The sequence below is a fragment of the Platichthys flesus genome, chromosome 7 (genome assembly GCF_949316205.1).
Source record: "Platichthys flesus chromosome 7, fPlaFle2.1, whole genome shotgun sequence".
Lineage (NCBI taxonomy): Eukaryota > Metazoa > Chordata > Actinopteri > Pleuronectiformes > Pleuronectidae > Platichthys > Platichthys flesus.
The window spans coordinates 5,291,321-5,311,970 of NC_084951.1; the positions used below are offsets into that span (position 1 = coordinate 5,291,321).

At 40.4% G+C, this 20,650-nt stretch overlaps 1 protein-coding gene across 1 annotated transcript in view; it reads left to right on the plus strand.

Moving 5' to 3' along the window:
- The window catches only part of LOC133957216 (kelch domain-containing protein 8B-like), a 154,144-nt gene that overhangs the window by 100,066 nt on the left and 33,428 nt on the right, over positions 1-20,650 (plus strand). Inside the window, exons 3-4 of the mRNA XM_062392686.1 lie at positions 913-1,077; positions 8,197-8,421. Coding sequence (XP_062248670.1) covers positions 913-1,077; positions 8,197-8,421 — 390 coding nt within the window. The remainder of the gene's footprint in view (positions 1-912; positions 1,078-8,196; positions 8,422-20,650) is intronic.

A 20,650-nucleotide genomic window follows, 5' to 3' on the forward strand; every position in this document is an offset into this window, starting at 1 on the left:
TCTCTGAAATACACAAACACACACAAGTACACACTTATAATCCACATTTCCTGCCCCACCTATTAACATGCTTATACTCATTATGACATGTTTTACATGATGGAAGTGTCCATGCTGCGTCATTTATTTTATGTTCAACAGTAAAATTGGATTTACTCTGTGTTGTCATAAATGCTGAACTGAGTGGCAGTAGTACTGGTGTCGAGCTGCATTCCAAGTGACAGATTTATTATTGCTTTATTCTTCACAGTTTAAGTCACAGCTCCACAGATCTGTCATCTGACTGGGTGTCTGAGACGCTCACGCTCTCCCTCCATGTCTCTCAGCTTCTCTCCGCCTTTTTCCTTGAGATTTAAGTTGTCACAACTTCCAGAGTGCTGATGAGCTGGTAACCCCCCCCCCCCCTCCTCTCCTTTCCTCTCCTCCCTGTCCTCCTCCCCCTCTCCTCTCCTCTCCTCTTCCTCCTCTCCTCTCCTCTGCAGCGTGTCAGCAGGAGGAGTGTGACTGCTTTCTCAGCACTTTGGCGTTCTGTTGCTTCTCTGTGTATTCTAATGACACTGCAGTGGTCGGGGATGTTTGGGGATGTGTCCTTGTGGGAAAGTCATTGCCCTGTCATCTGGCATGTTGTCAGACCTGGGCATAAATATTGCAGATTGTTTGGATGACTGTAGTCAGATGAGACGGATAGCGGACGTGACAGCTGCCTTAGAAATGGCAGGACTAAAGGAGACAGTACTGTGTCTCTTTCTCTGGCTGCCTGGAGAGACATTTGTAGCATTTTTCCTCCATCACCTTATTTAACTGTACCAGGAAAACAAGCTGGACCGAAAATATCTATTGTTGCACTAAGAGAGTAAATTACAGCAAGCTCTCCATTCACAGTGATTTTCTGTCTTGTGTGTCTCTCTGCAGATGGGAAGGTGTATGCGTTGGGAGGTATGGGTGCAGACACCACACCGCAGGCCCTGGTGAGGGTTTATGAGGCAGAGAAGGACCAATGGCTGACGATGGCCTCCATGCCCACGCCGCGGTACGGAGCCACACCCTTCGTAACAGGAAACAAAATCTACATGTTAGGTAGGACACGAGATTCCTTCATCTCACTGCTCAGGTTTAAATATCTGAGTTTTATGTCTGTTTGTCTGACATTCTTTAAAACCTTTATTTCCCCTTCATTAATGAAAAAATTGAAGTTTAAACCTTTATTTTACTTATTTTACCTTTTGTTGTTGACCATTTCCTCATATTTATAAAAAATCCATTAGTCAGATTTATATCGATGAATATTAGGACAAAGTCAATGATTTACCATAGCACACAGTCTTAAAGTTACACAAACATATGTTTCATCTGCTCTTATTGGGTTAAACTGTGACATCTTCTACCATAATATATTTCTAAAAACCAAAAATATGAGTAATGCAGTAACACACTAAATGTGCCTGTAGGAACAAAAACTAATTTGGGACTTAGAACACAATTAAATCAGCTGTTTTATGCTATAGTGCTGTGCAGATATGTGGATCAATATTAAACAATGTACAATATGATTAAAAAAATGAATTATATACTTCTTATTTGTCACTTGTCAAATTAGCATTTGTTTTGAGCCAAAACTTTGTTTAAAACAGCAATTACTTAATCAACTGAATTGCCGTGTAATCTGGTACAAGCATTCATGGTCACCAGATGATCTATCCAATGACTGATAACCTGACTTTTCATCTAGTGCCACCAGCAGGTAAAGGTTTTACAGGGTAAAACATAATCTCAACATGTACTCTATGGATTGACGCCATACCGACCAAGGTGATCCCAGAGTTTTCCTCTTGTGCCACAACAAGGTCCACAATCATGTTTTTTGAGTGAAATACATCAACAGCAATGAGATGGATTGTCTCTGGTTCAGACAGACATGTCAAACATCAGGTCAAATCTTTATTTTGCGTCAACATTTTTTTTCTTTTTTTTATAAATGCCTGCAAAACAATTAACACCCACAGTCTCTATGGTGAGTAATTGTTAGTAACTGTGAACCTCGTGACAATGTTTGGCTGTCATAAGCAAATGGATGATAAATGGATAATAGTTGTATAGAATTTTATTTTTTTTTAACAGCCAACTCAAATTTGCCTGTTCACACACACATTCACACCATTCATACATTTTTGGCACAGCATTCAGGAGCAGTTTGGTGTTCAGTGCCTGGCCCAGAGACATTTTAAAATGCAGAGGGGACGAACCAGGTATCAAACCTCTTGTTAGTGGACGACCCACGCTACTTCCTGAGCAACAGCCATTACTAAGAACAGCCTCACAGAGCTGCGGGTGTGGCTGTGCACTTCATTCCTGTTTGAGAACAACTTGTGTGGTCACTTGTGCTGCAGCACATCTGTTTTTGTCTGTAGATTGAAGCACAAGCATCCTGGGAAAAAGAGCTTTCCCTAACCACAAAAAGCTGTAAGCCAAATAGCTTTCTCTGTGCAGTCTGTGCTGCCCAGGCTTGAATGACCGAAAGCACTTTGTGATACAACAGCAACCATAACCATGAGATGACCCCAAATTAGAATCTTACAGCTTGTTGTGGAATCACTGTTCCATGTCACTACTTAGTGTGTTTCTTCTAGCACATAGACCAGAAGTCTGTCTGATATCACCTGAGATTGTAGGGACACATTTGGTCACTATCAAGGACATTGTCAGCTAGTTATGGACACCGTATTTGAAGAAGCTAAATCCTCAGGCGATGCGGTGGGGGAACATTTTGAAGCTCCAGGCTACTCTGATGCTCACTCAGGGCTTAAATGGAGTGGATAAAGGGAGTAACAGGTCTCTTGTCCAGTCTGTCTCACACAGTTGTTGTGTGCTTGTTTTTACCATCAGCCCTATAGCTCTGTTACTCTATCTGCCTGGTGGCTTGAGCCTCAAAAAAGAGCAGAAAAAACGTGTCTCAGGTCTGTAGTGTCAGTACATTATTGCACAAGAAAGATTTATAGAACAAAATTGATCAGATTGACACTTTCCATACAATATATATCAGGAGGACAAAAGGACCAAAGTCCTAGTACAGAAATGACTAGAGAGACAGTCTTTGTACTTTCAAAAAACAATTGTTGACTTTATGTATTTCAATGACATATTCAAGTGCTTTCTATGATGTTGATTTAGTTTGAATAAATCAAATAGCTTCAGAGTGATTTGATTAGATAAAGTTTAATTTATATATATATATGCATTATGTAAACACAGAATTTATGAATCAAATCACTCTCAAGCCATTTGATTTATTCAAACTAAATCAACATAAAGATAACATTTCCTGGTTACATATGTCGGCATCGTGTTACATTTTGTCATTACTCCGTTACACTTTGTGTAGAGAGCAGCGCTGAGAGAGAATTTGAATCACACAAGGCAGGGTACGATCATTTCAGCATTTTACAAAGAGATGAATCCATTTCCCTCGACAGTACAAGCAACCACACAGCCAGCATTCAGCCTCCTGAGAGGAGGGCTGTAGCTGGTCATTTCCATGTCCTACGTTTTTATTCACACGCTCAACCAGAGGCACACAATGACCCTTTTAATGATGGAAGTCAATGACGCGTTGAGCGGCAGAGAGACCTCAACAAGAGAGAACCTTTCTATATATAACAACACAACACACAGCAAACAATGAACACAGTAGCCAAATGACAGTGGATTGTACTTTACTCTAATACTAATACTCTACTATACTAGTATTCTTCTGGAGCACAATATTGAGGTACTTCATTCCAGAGTATGGTATTTTACTTGAGTTTTAGCTACTTTACACTGATGACAACACCTTTGGCTGTACTACACTTATTTACAGTAATTTCTAGGGTTAGGATAACTTTGCTAGAAATTATTCTTACATAAAAAACATGTTAAGTTTATCTATAAATAGCATCATCTGTACGCTTAACGCAAGCCTTATATTACCAACTCATCTATCCATCAATCAATCAATCAAATTTGGTTTGTATAGCTCATATTCACAAATCGCCATTTGTCTCATAGAGCTTAACAAGGGCAGACATCCTCTGTCCATCGACTCATCCATCCATCTTCCACTCATCCAATATCACACATTGGTGGCAGCAGGGTAAGCATGCAGGGTGTCAGACATCCCATCCCATCAAACCTTTCTGGTTCCTCCTGGGGGATCTGGGTCGACCCTGAAAGTCAATCCCACATGAGGTGTTCACATAAAACCTCCAAATGAAGGTGCGGGGGGCATCTTGAGAGGATGGCTGAACTACTCTGAGCTCCTGGTGGGTGTCCCAACGTTCCACCCTATCTCCTAAGGCTGATGCCAGCCACCCTATGGAGAAGCTCAATACCTTAAGCAGAGTCCAGGACGTAGAAATAAAGATAAATTGAAAGCTTTTCCCTGCAGCTCAGCTCCCTCCTCTCCGAATCGGGTCATGGCCGCATTACTTCTGATAATACACTGATGTACCTCTCCATCTCGCACTGTGAAACCTCCTGCTGTGAGACTACCTGGAACCGGGGGTAAATCATTAAATCATTAAAATTATCATTATATAATGTCTACAAATTTAAAACTGCCAGGAACACATTTCTGCATAATTAATGCGTTTTGCTTTGAATACTTAAAGTGTATATTGATACAAATTGTTCGGGCAACATTTTTGATCCCCCCTTTCATTTATATTTTTTTCAGTGGTCTTTGCCTTAAAGCTGCTCTAATCAATACTTTCATATCAAAAGAGAAAATTACAGTTAAATCATAGATTGACATTATGATTCTCAAACAGATAGTTTGTGTCAGACCTCAAATTAATAATTAAATTCAAATACACGTTTATAAATACAGTATGCAAACCACAGCTCTCCGTCCAGCTGAAAAACTGCCGCATTGATCAGGCCTGAAGTTTGTGCACCCTCATGTCAACATGACAATATGTCTGTCTATGGACAGCACAGGAACTCGTTCAACAAATATCAATATTCAAGGGTTACACAGCAACAACACATCATGTTAAGTTTAAATTGGACAGAGTCTGGACAGGGAAGAAATTAAGAATTAGTATTACTCCTCAAGCAACAGGTTGTCTAATTCAAAATGTAAGGAAGCTTGAGGGCAGATGGAAGCACACAAGTTGTTGTGTCTTCACCCATTTAAATACAACTTAGAGTAGCATAAATAAGTACAAATACATGTATAGTAACACACTCTGTACTTTATCAGTGTTTCAACACTTACAAATGTGTCGCAGCTGGAATAACCTGACAGGCCATTAAATCCAACCATACTGAAGACAATACTGACATTTCAAAATTTAAACTTTCCATACAGCAGTTCCACAAGCTGCTGTATGCCAGTACAGCTGCTCATGACCTGCGTGGTAATGCCACCCTAACATTTACACTGCTGTCTGTGAACTTTCAGAACGGCTCAATTTAAAGGCCCGCCGTCATTCTTCTGCAAATACTTTGACATTTTAGTGGCGAATGATCATTAATTCAATGTGTAACATTTATTTTTACTAAATTATAATTTCATGCTTAAATTTCCATTATCTGCTAACATCTCCAGGTTGGGGGACACTAATCTATTCCCTCTCATAGACATAAAGAAATTCATAGAATTGTTACATTTGCTTTTTGGACCTAATATTTTCCAGCTGCTGATATAAGAGATAATGAAAAAAAGTGAATGTATATTTCTCAAAATGTGAAACTGTTTTTAAGTTGTTTTATGTGTACAACCTTTAAGTTTGTTGTTCTCAACCTTTGCACTTGTGGTTTGTAATCACGCCTTACGTCTTCCCTGGGAGTTTTTAGTCATGTCTTGCTCGCTGCTCCCAAACTTTAAAAAATTAAATACTGGCAGACAGGAACATGACAAAGAAACAGTTTAAAGTGTGTGTTGAAGATATATTTCCATTAATGATGCTGCTTCTGTTTGGTAGTAGTATAAGCACTTGACTGTTCTGACTGGTGAGATAGTGCAGACTACTACTTCTTCATCTTGACAATCGTGTGTGTTTGTATGTGAAGTACACAATTTGAATTAAGGTTTTTGTGGCAGTGTCAGGGCAGTTAATCAAAAAGTGTAGCTAAAAATAGGCTGTACATCAAGTATGATACAAATTCTACCGTAAAACACAAAGCACAAACACACAAACACACACACACACACACACACACACACACAAACACACACACAGGTTTTCTTTAATATATTATTGTATGCAGAGAAAATATAAATCTTATATCTGAATCGCTTATAAAAGCGTTCTCTTCACTGCAGATGGTTCTTTATGACTATGACTTTGTGTTCTGGCTCGTAATCACGTGTCTGAGTGGATGTGGGGGCGATCTGACATCCCCCTGATGTTAGTGCATGATGGATTAGCATCTGTCTGTACTCCTCAGAATTGAGGACACTGCTTATTAAGATCAAATCCGGGACTTCGATGGCAGAAACGCAGCCTTTAATCTGCAAGGAACCAAGTAAGAAAAAAAGCACTGTCACGGCAGCAGAGATAGTTCCATCACAACTTGATTTGGTTCATATCCAACAAACTCACCAAGGCATTCCTCTGATTCACAGCTTTCAGTCTTGTCTGTCCTGCTGTTGTTCCGGATGTGTCTGAGCTCTAATTACACGTGGCCCACAAACATCTGAGACTCATAGGAAATCGTGTCCGTTAATTGCTGCTAGAAAAAAATTTGAAAACAAGTTCTGAATAAACAAATCTTTTCGATCAGTATTAAACAACCACCATCCTTATCGAACAATCTTCAGGCCCAAGTTTACAATTTCAAAACATAAGCTGTGTAATTAAGCTCAATATTAATCATTACATTAAGGAAGAGAAAGTTGTGTTATTACTTTGAAGACAAATTGCTAAAGAGGAGGTGATTGTTGCAGTTTGACCCAGTTGCAGACCGCTGCTTTGGATTATCTGAGAACGTAGAAGAGGGCGTGTTCATCTGGGTCCACAGACTGAAGGCACCGCCACCCACTGACTGCTACGTATGAATTGCGTGTCCACATCGCATCAAATTTGACACTGCACTCTCTCTCGCTCTCTGGTTCATAAGCATCACAGTTACTTTATTTTACAAAACTGTCAAAAATGTGTCTGTAGTGATGTGTTATCGCTGTAACACTCAGATCTGAATACAGATTATCCCCTTTTACGAAAACAAAATCAAACGCAGTATATTCCACGGTAATCAATGGCTCACACTGTCCTTCTATCTCTCACGCCTCCCTGACTCTTCCCACTCACCTCGACTCTTTGTCTCGCTGTTGCTATCGATCTCCGTGCCACCCTGCCCACTCCCGCTGACCCTCTTCCACTTTCCTCTCCCACTCCTCCACATTCTCCTCTCTTCCCTATCTTGCTCATGCACAAATTCTCTGTCCCATTCACTCATTTTCATTTCTTCTATTCCCTTTATTTGGTTGTGTGTTTCGCTCTCGATCGCCCCATCTCTCTGCTTCCTTTCCTCCTCCTCCCCTTGTCCATCGTGTATCCTTCTTCCCCTGTCTTCGTCCTCTGTTTCACCCTCAGCACCCATCTCACGTGGTTCAGCACTGTGCTCAACCTCTCCACTGCCTCTCCATCATTGACCCCCTTACTGCCCAGTGCCCTCTCTACACTCTCCCACTCCAATCTGCCATTGCCCTTGTAGTTGCATTGCACAAGGTTAAGTTATCAGTTGTGAAAGTAAACAACTTGCGGGCATCCTCTGGGAGCATGCTACTGCCGTGCTCTGTTTTCATTCCAAAATGAAATGTGGTCCCAGTGCTAGTCAGCGTGCTTGCCAGACGTCACGTAAATGCCACTGAAACTTTGTGACAGGAGCGAGGGATTAAAAAGCAATGAAAAGAAGCAGCAAATGGAAAACAAGGAAAAACAATATCAGGAAATAAATGTGTTTTTCGCTGTATTCCTGGAAATGTGTTCAATGTATGATTGTGTGCATGCGTTTGGCAGTCAAAAAGTACATTCAAACATTTCTACAGCAAAGAATTAAACAAAAGTAATCCAGCAGTTTATAATTGCATCCTATTCACAGTAGAAGTCAACAGTGTGGAATCAGTAAAGCTTCGATGTAGTTTTGTACGTATATATATATATATATATATATATTTGTATGTTTGAGCCAGAGTCATGTCTTCTCCCTCAGGTGGACGTCAGGGAAAGATGCCAGTGACGGCGTTGGAGGCTTTCGACCTGGAGATGAAGAGCTGGACACGCTACCCCTGCATCCCGAGCAGGAGAGCCTTCTCCTGCTGCACCACCAATGAGCGGAGCCTCTTCAGCCTGGGGGGTCTCCAACAACCGGGGCCCCACAACTTCTACTCCAGACCTCACTTTGTCAGCACCATGGAGGAGTATGACCTGGATCAAGGTAAGAGAAGTACCTAACTATGCAGTTCAGTTTGAACATTAGCATTTTGTGGTACCATTTCCTTGTCACTATATCTTCCTCTCTCCCTTTCTCAGCCAGTGACCTTCTTTTACCCACTCTGTCGATCATCACATTAGCACTGACCCAGGTAACTGAGCTGACTGCTCAGGTAGCTGCAGGGTCATTAAACACTTTACATGTTTAATCATGCTAAAAAAAGTAATTGAGATAAAAGCTTTAAATTATAGAATTCAATACTACGGGAGAGCGGGGTAATGTGGGACATTTTTTACATTTGCTCCCCTCTAGGCGAGCTAAAATGATATATCAGTCGAATTTACACATTTCCCATTAATTCAGGATGTTTTCTAGCAATGGAAATGATCAGAATGTCTTAAGGACAAAGGGCAGTGAAAATATGATTGTTTTAAAAAAAGCGGTCTTGTGTCCCACTTTACCCCAGCTACGGGGTAAAGTGATACACTAACTTTTTCCACATTAAAACTACAATAACAACACATATTGTAATAGTTAAGATCCTGACAGCTAGATTGACAACCACTCATATCGGACCAGTAACAGAATCATGGGGATTGGTCAATTAAGCACCTTTATGATTATTATGATTCATGTGATCTCTTGCACGCCCTAGCTTACCTGCAGATTGTTTCTTTGTCCAATTGGCAGGGACAGGGATATTGGTTTTGTCTGCATATTCAAATGCGAGTTCACAGCACTTTACTGGAGCAAGGCCATGGAACTGGTCAGCTAGTTGTTTAAAGTGATGGCAAGCTCCTCCTCCATCTCATCTGATTTTACTTCCCCTTTCTCTTTTTTCTTTATGAATCTTTTGAGGGTTGTCTTGTCAATATTTCTATCCCTTCCAGCTGTTCTTAAGGACTTCTTTCCTTGCATGAACTCAGCGGCTGCACTCTCCATCTCTGCGAGGGGTGGTTGGCCCCAGGTTGTCTTCCTGGTGTAGTTTCTTGGCATGATGGCTTTTCTACAATGTTTAGGACATTTAAAATAAAACATTTATAATTTAATATTACAATAAAATGTGTTTAAGACTAAACTTAACTTGTGCTTCAATGTGGGGTAAAGTGAGACACTGTCCCACTTTACCTCACAGCCAACATTTTAGAAAAAACATCTCTTATCAATTCAGGCTAATCTTCAGTTAGCATCAATCACATGGCTTTATATGTTGGGAGTTCGTCAACATGTATGATATAAGTTTTTCTACCTGAATCAATTTCTTTTGACACAACAGTTGATTAAGTTCAAAGCAAGAAAATTTACTTTTACATGCAAAATGTTTTTGTGAAAAAACATACTTTCCACAGCACCTGCACCAACTTCTCCTTCATGGCAAGGGGGGAATGGGAGGGGCTTGAAAACATAATGGTCAAATGAACACAAATGTGTTCCGTTGCCTAGATACAGGGGGTGTCTCACATTACCCAATGTCTCACCCTGCTCTCCCTTACAGGTGGCAGCAGAAATCACACATAAGGCTGTAGCTGCAGAGTGGATCCTAGACCTTAAGCCCCAGACTACAGCTGAAGTGAGCAGCAATACATAAATCTGAGTTTTATAACTTAGTTACAGATGGCATTAAAACAATTCCTTTCTAAAAATAAATATATGGAATTGGGGTGGCTGTAGCTCAGGGGTACAGCTTTCAAGCTATAACCAGATGGTTGGCGGTTTGCTCGCTGTCTTCCCCATTCCATTTCAAGTGCAAAAAAAAGTATGCCGGCAAAACAAATACAAATAATATACAGAATACAAATACATTATCATTATAAATCAGAGCTATACAGATAAAATACACCAAACAAAGATGTCCACTTTGAAATACATCAAGATTCAAGAGCTTTCTGTGATAAGGGCTGACGGGTCTACCTGCTGCACCACCCATCATCGGAATGCTGGAGATTTCTGTGTTCTGTGTGTTGAGAACGAGTCTGAGACGTTGTCCTGAGTTCATGTCTGAAAACGGCCTTCATAAAGAGGCAGCTGGAATGTGTCTGTGTAGCTGAGTATGTGTTGCAGCTGAAGCTTGGTATTTAAAGCACGGTTGATTGGGATGATTGTTGGAAGGATCCTACTCCTGTACCCTGAGCACACAAAGAGAGGAGGCTGAAGCAGAGGGCGTGATGGAGGCTTTATATCAGTTTAGTGTCCGAGTACCACAGGCCAGGTTATAATTATAAATTGTGTCATTATCTAACACTGTGCAGGGGGTTCTATTTCATAAATTGAAGTAGTCACATTCATTGTACTGATTGATTCCATAGTGTCTCCCTACAAGGGACAGGACCGAAACTGACTGTCCAAGGCTGTTTCGTATTCTCTGCTGGTCTCCTGCTAATCAATACAATTTCAGAAAATGCAAAGAGACAAAGTGCATCACCGAAGCTTTGGAGTCAATAAATCACAAACTAAAGAAAATGACAGGATAGTTGTAATTCTAATGTGGAAATAACTGTGTGTGATTCATCATTCCTTTACAATGTTATTTTGGGGAATTTATATATTAGGTTTTAGTTTGATTAATTTAGATGCATGGGAAGCTGCCTTACATGCAGCCAAAAATAACTTATCTGTTTGGTGTCTCTCTGTTTACGCAGTCCCACCCTGCAGCTCTCTGAAAAGAGTGAGAACTAGATCTGTTCATGCTCATAATCCAGCCCATTATAGGAAGATTATGGGTCAGTGGAGTTGGGTCGTATCAGAGCTGATGGTGATGCTGACAGAGAAGGCCCCTGTCAATGCACCACATCTCTGCTCTGGGAAAAACTAGAAAATAGTTGCTCTCACCGCCGACACGTTATGGCTCATGTGTGACGTCGTCGCATAATTTCAACTGAACAAATGTGGCTAATAACGTGGCCTCGGAATATGCATTCATCAGTCTGCTATATATTTCTGCTGTTTTAACATCAGTGCCAAATCCCATTTAGGCACCATAGAAATAGAGCAGTCTGCCTCCCTCATATATTAGTCTGTAATTATGTCTGTTATTAACAAGAATCAGATATTGGATATTTCAGATGTTTTTTAAAAGACTATAATCTTTGAGACTGATCCTCGTTGATGCTGTGGATTTGAAGTTAATTTCAGTTTCACTTTTATTTACCCGAGCAAGTGGGCGGTTAGTAAATCACCACCGAGGCCACCAGTGTGATGGTGTAAGGTTTAAATGTTGGCAGCATGAACAGTTGTTGACATAAAGCAGCAATATTGACAATCAACAGACAAACACAGAGCTCCTAACAAAGTGTTCTCATACAGTGTAATCTAGAACCCAAGAGTGCACAAGAAACCTATTGATATTATAATACAATAATAATTTAACACATTGGAGGCCCTTATGTTGTTCTCATCTCAGGCAGTTTACAGTCACTCACATTGGCATCTTAATTCCTTTCCTTTTCTATTAACTTCTTGAATTTCCGTCACCAAAATGAGAAGTGAAGAACCTGCTGTGATTCTCACCTGGAGGTTAAGTGGAGACACTGAGGTTAGGCCCGCCTTTCTCATTAGCATAAGGACACTGAAAATGAAAATGAAATATATCACGGAATAAATAAAAGTTGGAATAAATGTGGAAATAAATAAATAAATGTGGAAATAAGTTTAAGACATTGATTCATTTAATACTGTGTTTATTTCCACATTTATTTATTTATTTTCCCATTTATTCCAATTTTTATTTTTCAAATTCAGTGTCCTTATGCTAATGAGAAAGGTGGGCTTCTCTGGTCACATCTGCTCAGAGATCCGCGGCTTCATGATCAGAGCACAGGCTGCAGGTGGTTTGTACCGAGCTGGAGTTTCTGTTTCCTCCTCCTCCTCTCGGCTCGCTCATTGTGCTCAGTAGAACACGAGACGTGACGCTCACAGTCAGGACTACTGACACCTAAATCAACCCAATAAACAATAACCTTAACTAACCCTCTGAACTTGAACTACTTCATTTTAAGTGTGAACTGGCTCAACGATGCAAACAGCTACTGTACACCAGTCAGCATTGAGAGGCAGAAGTAGTAGGGCTGGATCATTACACTCTTGTGACCAATCCTGCATGAGACTGCGGTCAGGCCCGCCTTTCTTATTAGCATAAGGACACTGCAAATGAAAAGGAAATGTATCAGGGAATAAATAAATTTGCAAATATATTTAAGACATTTATTTTGACATTTCTTTTGGTATTAACATATTTATTTCTGTATTAATTAATTTATTTCCTTTTTTATTTATTTATTTCTGTATTTATTTATATACATTTATTTATTTATTTCTGTATTTATTTATTTTTACTTAAGTCATGTATGGTCTTCCATACTTTAAACAGCTGCTCTTAACATGCAGATGTGAGTTTAAATACTCATGTTTCAGTTTATCACAGTAAATCTGTTACTGTAGAATAATAATCTGTGTAACGTAGTCAAGTCAAATGGGTTGGCGAGTGAAACAACTTTACATACCATTAGATATCTTACGTGATGGAGCTAATTCTCCAAACACACTCATCCTCATCAACTCTAACGCTTCTCTCTGCTGGGTGGACCGGATCATGTCGGTTCATGTCGGGTCAATAACTCCGTACGTACCCGTTAGCATCGCCTGCAGGCTAGTGGAGCTAAACTAACAAGCTATGTACAGGTACCTGCTCATCACTACTAACACATAACGCAGACAGCTTTAGCTTATCTGTCGGGAGAACAAACCAAACATCAAACCGTATTATTCATCCGATCTGTGAGTGAAACCTCTCCACAGACTCAGGTCGTGTTCACTGACAGGGGCTAGACTGTTAGCCTGTTAGCCTGTTAGCCTGTTAGCTGAGGTGAAGCCGAGCAGGCAACAGGCTCGGAGCTGGAGTCGCATTTCGCATTATTCAAGTCGAGCTGCTAGGCAGATTTCGTGGGGCACATCTGAAAGTGCCCCAGCTCCCAATGTTAACTTTGGCCTGTATGGTTCACGCTCATTGGGGTTTCCATGGTAACAGTCTTAAGCTTGGGCAGTTGCCCCAGAGCAGAGACGGACGGCAAGAGAGAACTTTTCACAGAGCAAGTACACAGACAGAAACACACACAAATCAAATGACTCCAAAACAAGACTATAATGCTTGTGAGTCAAGTTTATTCACACACACATTCACACTACTTTGCAAATAAAATAAAATAAAATATATTCTGCCACAAAGTACAGATGTATTGAGCTTTCTTCACAACAGCGCCATCTGGATCTGGTGGGGCAGTGCCCCACGTGACCCTAATGTAGAAATGCCACTGCTCAGAGTCTTTTCAATCTTGAGTCTGAATAATGTTAAATTCAGCGAGGGAATCTCAACACACCCTTGCTAAAAGCATGATGTGAATTTGGACAATAAGTTAAACCTTGGAAACATGAAGAGAAAGTGAGTGACACTAGACATGAAGCTGACAAGAGACCTTCCGATGAGTGACGCTTCATCAGCAGGGAGAGAGCAAGTTATTCAGTTTAGCATGGACTTATCTGTCAACACTTATTTTGACGAACTCAACCTTCTGGGTTTCTTTCATGAATCAATAGCCACAGTAGGAAATGCAGTGAAGTGCAACGTAGTGGAGGGAATGGTGCTGAGGGGCCTGAAGGAAGATATTATGATGACTGTGGCCCTGAGAGCTCACACAAAATATGAAAACATGTGCAGACTAAAACGAAAGAGAACATCTTCATCAATTTGACAATAAATGGGACAAACGGAAAATACACATCAACTCAAATCCTCTCATCACAACCAAATACTCACAACATAACCAGATCCTCTCAACACAACCAGATCCTCTCAACACAACCAAATACTCACAACATAACCAAATCCTCTGATCACAACTACCCCTAACCAGCTTTGGGGGGGCCCAGCTTGCAAAAGTATGAGAACCCCTGTTATAGGGTATATTTAGGTATATTGGGTGTAGGTATGTATTTGTGTATTTCTGTATTATTGTTTGGTACAATAACGTCATAGTAGTACAGTATAAACACCACATCCTTACGTCTCCCTCTCTCTCTCCATGCACTGCACAAAAACCCGAGAGTAGAGTGAGTCGAGTCTACAGCTTAGTAGGCCATGGGCATGTGAATATGGTGTGAGTTTGCCAATGGTTTGGACTTTATCACGTGAAGAAGCAGCTGAAATGCTTCATGTAAAGCACAATGTTTTGGTGTCAAACCCACATTTCATCACTACATTATCATACACATCTCTTTGACTGCATTATGTTTTGTCTGTATGTCTTTTCAATATGTGCATTTACTCCGTATCTTATATATCTTGTTTGTCACTTCATGGTGTCACCATTTCATAAATAAAGAGGGAAAGAAATATCTCCACAACATGGAATAACATGAAATGTTCTACCAACGTTCATGGTCCCCAGAGGATGTGTCTGAATAGCTTTGATGATCAATGATTTTCTCTAGTGCCACCATCGGGTGAAATCCACAAACCACATTAGAAATCAATAACATTACTGTGTTCTCAATCATGTAAACTGAAATAGACAATATGGTCAAGTGATGCATGATCTATACCAGGGGTCGGCAACCTGCCCTTTTCTGTAGAGGACATGTTGCACATATTTTTCGCGAACGGTGAACTTAACGAATCAGTTCAGTTCTCTAATCCATAGTGTCTGACCCCCGGCCTCAGTAAGTGAACCAGGGATAAATCCCATAAAAGAAAAGTCTGGGAGGAAAATAGAGAGTTTAATTCAGATTAATTTTCTTTCACTGCCAACGATGTTGGTTTACCTGTATGCTTGATATGTGGCGAGGAATTAGCAAACGAAAAAATGTTTAAAGACATTTCCAAAGCAAGCACACAGCATCTGCTGAAAAGTACCAACCTGGATATGAGCCAAACGAATAGTTCTGTGTTTCATTTATTCCAAAGTAGGCCTACACATGTATTTTGTTCTTCTCTTCATAAGAGTTTGGTTTTTTCCTATTTTGTAACAGGTAAACATAGCAGTTAAATGTTAACACTTTTTTTTATTGTCGTTCTATAATTTTATAAATGCTACAAACTATAGTTTTTATATATATTGTATAACTATATATATAACTTTAGAACCTGTGTTATCAAATATGTTTTGCGGTTCCAGACAGATTTAATTTGGGCGAAGAGGAGGCAAAATGGCTCTTTCGATAGTAAAGGTTGCCTACCCCTGATCTATACTAACTTGTTAGCATATCACTGTCTACCAGGCTAGAATAAGCATTTAGCACAAGGCATCCTTTCACTCCTTCCCGTGTCTGTCAGCTTGGATATAATATTTGATCCTTTTGCCCCAGTGAATCCCCTTTAATGTGCTTGGCTTTGAAGGATAATGGCCTTTTTTCCAGCAATCAGGCCTTGTCCTCATCTCGGCTTTGAAAAAGAGCCCAGACTGGAGAGCTGACAAAATGAATACAGCATGGGCTGTGTGTAGTTTAGGTGTGAAGACAGCATTGTTGTTTATTTGTATGGTACCTTGATGCCAGTGTTGTCTACGTGGTTCCTATGATTGAAAAAAGGTGTGTAAGTGTGAGACTAAAATGACTAAAAGTAAAACATAGATTTCATTTAAAGTAAATTGTCCTGTAATTGGGATGACATCTTGGGTACTTGTTCTCAAAACCTGAGTAGGTGCACTTTAAAAACTAAGTTTTTTTATCGTTACCTTCAGACTTTTCAGTTTAGGCCAAACCAATATAACAATGAAAGGTGCCTTAGACCACGTTCTAGACCAATAGACCACAATTTAGTCCAACCAGAAAGGAACCTGCTCATCAAGTAAAAGTATACACAACCCATAAGGAGAATGCCCATAAAAAACAGTTGCATGGCGTTTTAAAGACATTGGCATTACCAGGTTATTGATTATATACACTCAGACTAAACAATACTTGGTACTTAAAGCCAGCAATCTCAAAAATCTCAGCCTAGAGATAAGAGCTACAAAAGTACAGCCTCATGCTCAAAAGAAATTGTTATCAGAGACTTTTTCCAACAACACAACAAATTGCAAACTATCAGGAAGATGGAAATAGATAACAGCTGCTAGTCATCATCTGCAGAGACACCTCTTCTACTGCTTTAACATTTCAAAGTCATATTTTGTTGCAAACCTAATAATATTAGATTTCTTATTATAAAAACCACAACAGCAAGTAAGAGTTAAACAAAGAACATTGGAGATCTTACACAGGAGATGAAAACCTAATGCACAGATGATACCGATATGGTTCTTGACTTCTTGTTATATGTTTAGATATATACCAAGATGTCACTTTTTATGTATATGTGAGATACACATTAAACAGTACAGGTTGTATAGTTGCACTTTTTTGACGTAGAGCGTTTGGAGTGTTGACATTCCATGTATATGTACATAAGCATCAAAACAAGAAGTTGAGTCTAATGTGTTTGCCTGCTCAGTGTGTATATGTCCACTGTTTATGTGCTGCTTTTTTCATGTGTGTGTGTGACTAATGATCTCCTGCATCTTTGTTGTTTTTTCTGGGGGATTTAATATTTGATTTCTGTCGCTCTGTAACCAGGGTTGACAGGGAGCTATGATCGACACGCTCAGCGTACAGATCACAGGAGCGGGGATACAAGCGAATGTAACATGGAGCCATCAAAGCAACAACAATAACGGCAGCATTCATTCGCAGCGTCCTCCTGATGCCTTTGACATTCAACTCACCCCCCCCCCCCCCCCCCCCAACCACACAAGACGCTTGGAGAAACAGAGAGAGCAGATAGATCAGGACTAGAAACAAGGAAATAAAAATGACATGAAATGAGAGGGCAAAACCTTCTTCTTCTTTTTTGTTTTAAACCTCACGCAGTTAGTTTGATTTAAAGGCTCAGGAATGTCTCGCCAAGTTTATCCAGAGGACAATCATACATTTGAGAGTGAACGAGAGCTTTTGTGTGATTATGCTCTTTAATAGATTTTATAACCCTCTGGTCCTTTTCCAATAATGAGCAGGATCATTACCTGTTCATTTTTGTACAGTCTCTCAAATGTTTAATCATGGTAATTTGCATTTAAATGGTCCCTACATTAGTATTCAGGCCTGGTGAAAAGCAGAGCGAGCTGCAGGCTGAATGGATGTTCTGTGGCTCAGCGTGAGTCACTGCTTTGTAAAGATACAGTATCTCCGAGTTAACAAAGCCAGTGAAAGCTGCAGCACCTTAGTCATTCGCACCTTTTTAAGTGAATGCAGCTTCGTTTCGGGTCAATAAACCTGTAACATAATCACACCGCTAAGCCCCTTTTCCACGGGTCAAAAAACCCACTAACATGGGGCTTTTGTCTATATTGCGGGAATTATGGGAATGAAATAGTTTCCATTGTGTGATCTGTCAGTTGAAGAACATAAATCAGGGTTTGGTTTGGCTTTGACCAGTTCAAGTGAAATAGGATGTGATGTGAATGCCCCTCCATTAACCCCTCCCCTATCAAGCCTGTAGGAGAATGTATGGAGACATCCAGGCCTTCTCTAGAGCCAGTATTGGTTTGTACATTCTGGGCTACTGTTGAAACATGGTGGTACAACATGGTGGGATATTATGAAGAGGAGTCACTACCAGTGTACAACACCAAATACAAGAGTAGAGCGCGACAATAATTTAAAGACAGTGTGTGTATGAATAATGTGGACTATAGTGACTAACAAATTAAGAAAATCTGCAAAAGGGCAAAAGTTCCAGGGAATCAAGTGATCAAGAGAAAAGGCCAACGAATCTAATGGGGAGGGGCAGGTCAGAGCAAGAACACTTACAGCTCTTGGTGCTTAAATACTGTAACCAGGTGAGTAGCTGATTGTTGGGTTGAGAAACAGGTCCATGGAGGAGCAGACACCTGAGGTCATGCCCAGACAGCAGCACACGCTGCAGGAGAGAGGCAGTTTAGAGGCAGGGAAACACACTTAAACCATCCTAGCAGCACAATATCAACCAGATAATTAACCAGAAGTCCACAATCCCAACAGATCTTAACACACCATATCCCACGTCATTTCAACAGTGAGAGGATAATAAAGACATGGTCACATATAATGGCCGCGATTCTGTTTTTGTTTGTCTGACGGGTCATCCAGGTTTGACCTCCTCATCCTTGAATATTAGTTATTTATTTTTGCACTGTGTACATAGTGTTTTTGATATGCAGTGCCCCCCCCCCCCCCTTGTATAGGGCATTTTTTCTTAAATTGTTCAGGGATATACAAATTTACAGCAGCTGCTGGACAAATGAAAAGGGTGGCCAGATTATTTGAACCTGTGCTCAGTATGAATTGTCACAACCTTTTGCTCCTCTACTTTTGGTTTTGGAAACGTTAAAGAGAAAGTAACATTCAAACCCTCTGTATGTGGAGTATTAAGCAACAGGGTCTCAGAAGCAGATAAATCCAAAGCTCAGGTATGATTACAAACTAGCAATGGACAAATATGGTTCATATCGGTCAGTGGTCTGCCCCAGTGAGTCTTATCCATTATATGTGTAATTGGGTGGATTTTGAAGAGCAGCAGGCTTTTCATAAAGTCTGCCAGTGTCTGAGCGATATTTCCTTTGAGCCTTTTGCCCTCTCATCCTGTCCATTCACACAGTCCTCTCACATTCTCCTCCCCAGGTCTCTCGCCTTTTAAAAGGTTTTCACTTTTTCTCACTCTGTCTCATCCGAAGGGTTTTTCTTCCTGCTGTCCTTGATGGCCCTGCTTCAGTCAAACGTACAGTATTTCTCACCCTATTTGTTCACGCCCACTCACCAGCAAAGACATTGACCAGAGGTTTGGCTTGTGAAATACCAAAATAAAACCAACCGATCCAAAACTTGCGACCTGCTTTCTCTTCACTACACCTGCCTTCACCTTCTTACAGTCCTGTCCCCTTTCTGGGCTGATGCTGATAATCAGTTTCATCAAGCAGAAGTGGCCTTTCCAGAGCCTGTCCAGCTGATTGTAGTGGTGAAAGGCAACTGGTTGCCGAGGTGATTTGTTCGCCTGCTACTCATCTCGCTCAGCATGCAGCACGGGGGCACGAGATGCTGCAGCCACCTTAGTATGCTAATTACCACAAAGGCTATATGGTAATTATATCTATGCAAATTTAACAGATTATTTTACTGACGGCTGCTGCAAGCAACTGTAACTATGACAAGTATGAAGCAGTTTCGCTGTAGAATATCATATCGTATGTGATTAAGAGATGGGATTACAATTCAGACTTTTTGGCTAAGACGTGCTGTAACAGAAATTTTGTGGCCATGTGTGTATGACAAGGCTTCCTTGATTCCCAGCTGTGGTCAAATGCATTTGAGCATCTCAGGGGGAAATGAGTGAGGTTTGATTTGGCAGCGGGGGAGGGGGTAAAAGAAGATGTTTTCATTATGCAGTGCCATATGTTTAGCAGCCTGAGAAGAAAGTTTCTCCCATCACAAGCCATGCACAGAAGACGTCGTACATGCACCAGCTTATTGTACACACATAGCTGCAACACTCAATGATATACTTACTTTAAATTTAGTTCTTATGGGTGTGTTATAGATCCCCCATGCATCCTCTGTTCCCTGGAATAATGGTGTGTCCTCAGAAATGAATGCTGCTTGTCAACAAAATGCAATTAAGAGGTTCAGCGGGAGTATTATGTACGGACGTGAGTTAAGGTTAGCAGTGCTCAAGCAACACTGGCAGAAAGGTGGAAGAGAATAATGGAGTTGCTTCCCACTCTGACATTTACTCCCATGTTAATGAACAACTGGAGGATCGCCATGTTTAATTATGTTAGTGTTGTACAAAGCACTCAAGGTAAAAAGCTTTTTAATACAAAACACTTACAAGTATGCAAACAGCCACTTCTGTATGAATTCATAAAAGGACAAATCCAAAGCCAAGAAAGCCGGTATTGGATGATTCAACAAATCTCAGCTTGTTAATTGGATGTAAATTAGGTGTTTAAATCTTTTCTTTTCTTTTTTACTACTGGACTGTAAAATGTTAGGAGTGGGGTCTGCTTGGAATTGATTAGTATATGTGCAAAACACTGTTAGACAGACTCTCAGACAGTTCTAAAAGCCATTCCTTCCAAGAGCTGTGTAATTATGATGGCTGCAAAGGAAAAAGTTAGGTCATGATATTATGATATTATGGCGATGCATGAGTGCATTTATATCTCCCCCG